Source organism: Physeter macrocephalus, chromosome 4 (assembly GCF_002837175.3).
Source record: "Physeter macrocephalus isolate SW-GA chromosome 4, ASM283717v5, whole genome shotgun sequence".
Classification (NCBI taxonomy): domain Eukaryota; kingdom Metazoa; phylum Chordata; class Mammalia; order Artiodactyla; family Physeteridae; genus Physeter; species Physeter macrocephalus.
Window position 1 is genome coordinate 145,664,690 of NC_041217.1, and position 2,266 is coordinate 145,666,955.

Here is a 2,266-nt window from a genome sequence, read left to right on the forward strand (position 1 = left end):
TAAAAATGATACGGCAAATGCCCTTGGAAACTTCATCTGTAAGAGGAGGATCGTGATATCCGTTTGGCAGTGTTCTTGTATTAGAAATAATGTAGACAACCACACAAGAACGCAATACATCTTAGATGTTAACAAAGAATGCAATTCCAGCAGCAGTGCAGTGTGGCTCATGGGTTTCTTACTGACTTGTTTTTGCCACTACCAGTCACCATCGTTCATGCATCCTCAGTGGCTGTCACTCTTGTCGCAACTGTGCTTAGTGTCCCACAGAATGGCAGTGCCTTTGGGTACCTAGCCCAGGGTCTGGCATACGGTTTTGTTCTTAAATACTGTTTAGAGGGATGTTGAGCCCATCACAGGTACTGGTTCAGCGTGTCTCCCCGCAGCCAACCCTCAGTTCCCATTGGTATTGGTGAAACTCTGACCTTCAGCTTGGCTTGTGAAGTGCCCCCCTCAGACATTTTCCCTCCTAACAGCAAATGAGACACAAGGGAGCCTTGGACTTTTTTAAATCTTTCATTATGTGACATCTAGATGGGCCCTGGCCTCTGTGTCAGTACCACCTCTCTGAGGTCAGCTCCATTTCCTGCACTGCCCCGATACCTCCAGCTCCCATCTTCAGTGAGAGGAGGCTACAATTTCGAAGCAGACAGCTTGGCATTTAAGCATTGGTCCCCCTGGGCCAGTGTGGGGAGGGAATGGAAGTGGACGTTCCTTTTAGGACAGGTGGCCAAAGGGTAGGAGACTGAGTGGTTCAGCATCGGGGGTAGGTTACACAGCGAGAGGGCAAAGGGCACCTCCTGAAAAAAGGGAATCGGGAGTCGGGAGCTGGCCTGGGGCCACAGCACCAAGGAAGGTAGGGGCTGCTGTGGGATCAGCTGCACTGCAGATTGCAGGGGGCTGGGGGCCTCCACCTTGGGGCTGCTGTCTTGAGTAGCATAGCTCCTGCTCTCAGGGACGTCCAACTCCCACGGGTGATCTGAATTCTGGGTGTCAGTCTCGGTCTTGGTGGCATCAGGGGGAGGGCCCGTGTTGATGGCTGCGTTCATGCCATAGTGCCGTCGCTTGTTAATCCAGTACAACAGCGGACTGTAGGTAAATGTGGCTGCTCGCATCACTTCCATCCACTCCTGGGCACGCTCTTCCCGCTGCAGGTTCTTCCTCCAGTGCAGAAAGAGAATGCAGCTGCCGGTTATCACAGAACACAGCCCCAGGAATCCAAAGTACAGCAACACCCACACTAAGGAAGGCAATAAGAAAAAAAGCAAGCTGGCTGATAGCTGTAGCTTGGGGTCTCAGCTGTTTCTCATTCCTCTCCTTAGCCCTTTCACCAATCGGTCCCAACACTTAACCACTCTCTCCATTCCTTCCTTTTCTCCTCATTGACTGGCCTCATCATTCTTTTATTCAGTCAAAGCAGGATTTCCAGGGAGTTTAAGAGGCCACCTTTCGCTCTTCACAGATAAGGAAAGCTAGGTCTAGAGGGGCACGACCTACCCAGGCTTACTCAAGCCTCTGGTTCCCAACCCTGGCCCCATCCGATCCATCAGAATGAGAAGCCTCACTAAAGGCAAAGCCCATCAAGAAAGTAAAAGTTTACCAGTCGACGGGACACCAATGTCCCATCCCATTCCACCACACCCCTAACCATTCAGCTGTGATGTCCTGGGGTATTTGTGGTACCCGCTCTGGGCCGTCAGAGAGACATGGTCTATGCCCTCAAGAAATCCATAGTTTTCTAGAGGAAACCCTGTCCTAACTCTTAGCATGCTTCCATGCAGGCAGCCATCACCCCCATTCATGCAAAAGGTCTTCCCTGAGTGCCCCCAAGCCTAGGGCATAATGCAAGGGGCAGGGATTTGGGGAGGGAGCACATTTACCACCAGGGAGGCTGAGGTCCTCCCTTTGGGAATCCATAAGGTCAAACCTTGGTAACTAGCTGGCCGATGGCTCTGGGGAGAGGGAGCTCACCTACCCATCTGTCTAGCCAATAGGAGTCCCCAGAATGCCCAGACCCCATTGTTCCCTAAAGGTGGGTCACTGAGTTCTGAACGCTGAGCATCCAAGGGCAATGCTTGTGAAGTCTAATGGAAGGAACAGACTCCACCAGTGGTGTTTCCTAGGCATAGTGCATCTCTACTGTTTCTACTAGGGACAGACCCACCCTCTAAATTGTCTGTCCCCTACCTCTGACCCACAGAGCAGCCCCCAGGAAAGGGCCCTAGATTCCTCAGGGGCTTATTTTGTCCCTAGGCTTTAAGGAACA

At 51.9% G+C, this 2,266-nt stretch overlaps 1 protein-coding gene across 1 annotated transcript; it reads right to left on the reverse strand.

The window, feature by feature from the left end:
* Positions 1–504: 504 nt before the first annotated feature.
* On the reverse strand, positions 505–1,981 carry TEX38 (testis expressed 38). Its single transcript, XM_007130530.2, has 2 exons — positions 1,881–1,981; positions 505–1,240 (listed from the first exon to the last, which is right to left on the reverse strand). Exons 1-2 carry the CDS (start codon positions 1,915–1,917, stop codon positions 633–635), a joined length of 645 nt encoding a protein of 214 aa, XP_007130592.1. The 5' UTR covers positions 1,918–1,981; the 3' UTR covers positions 505–632.
* Between the last annotated feature and the right edge of the window lie 285 nt (positions 1,982–2,266).

What these genes read in the sequence shown, in the direction of transcription:
- TEX38 (XM_007130530.2), bottom strand. Translation starts at nt 1,917, where the DNA reads ATGGATTCCCAAAGGGAGGACCTCAGCCTCCCTGGTG. An exon ending in GGACCTCAGCCTCCCTGGTG is followed by an intron (nt 1,241 to 1,880) that starts GTAAATGTGCTC and finishes TGCCTTCCTTAG; the next exon opens with TGTGGGTGTTGCTGTACTTT.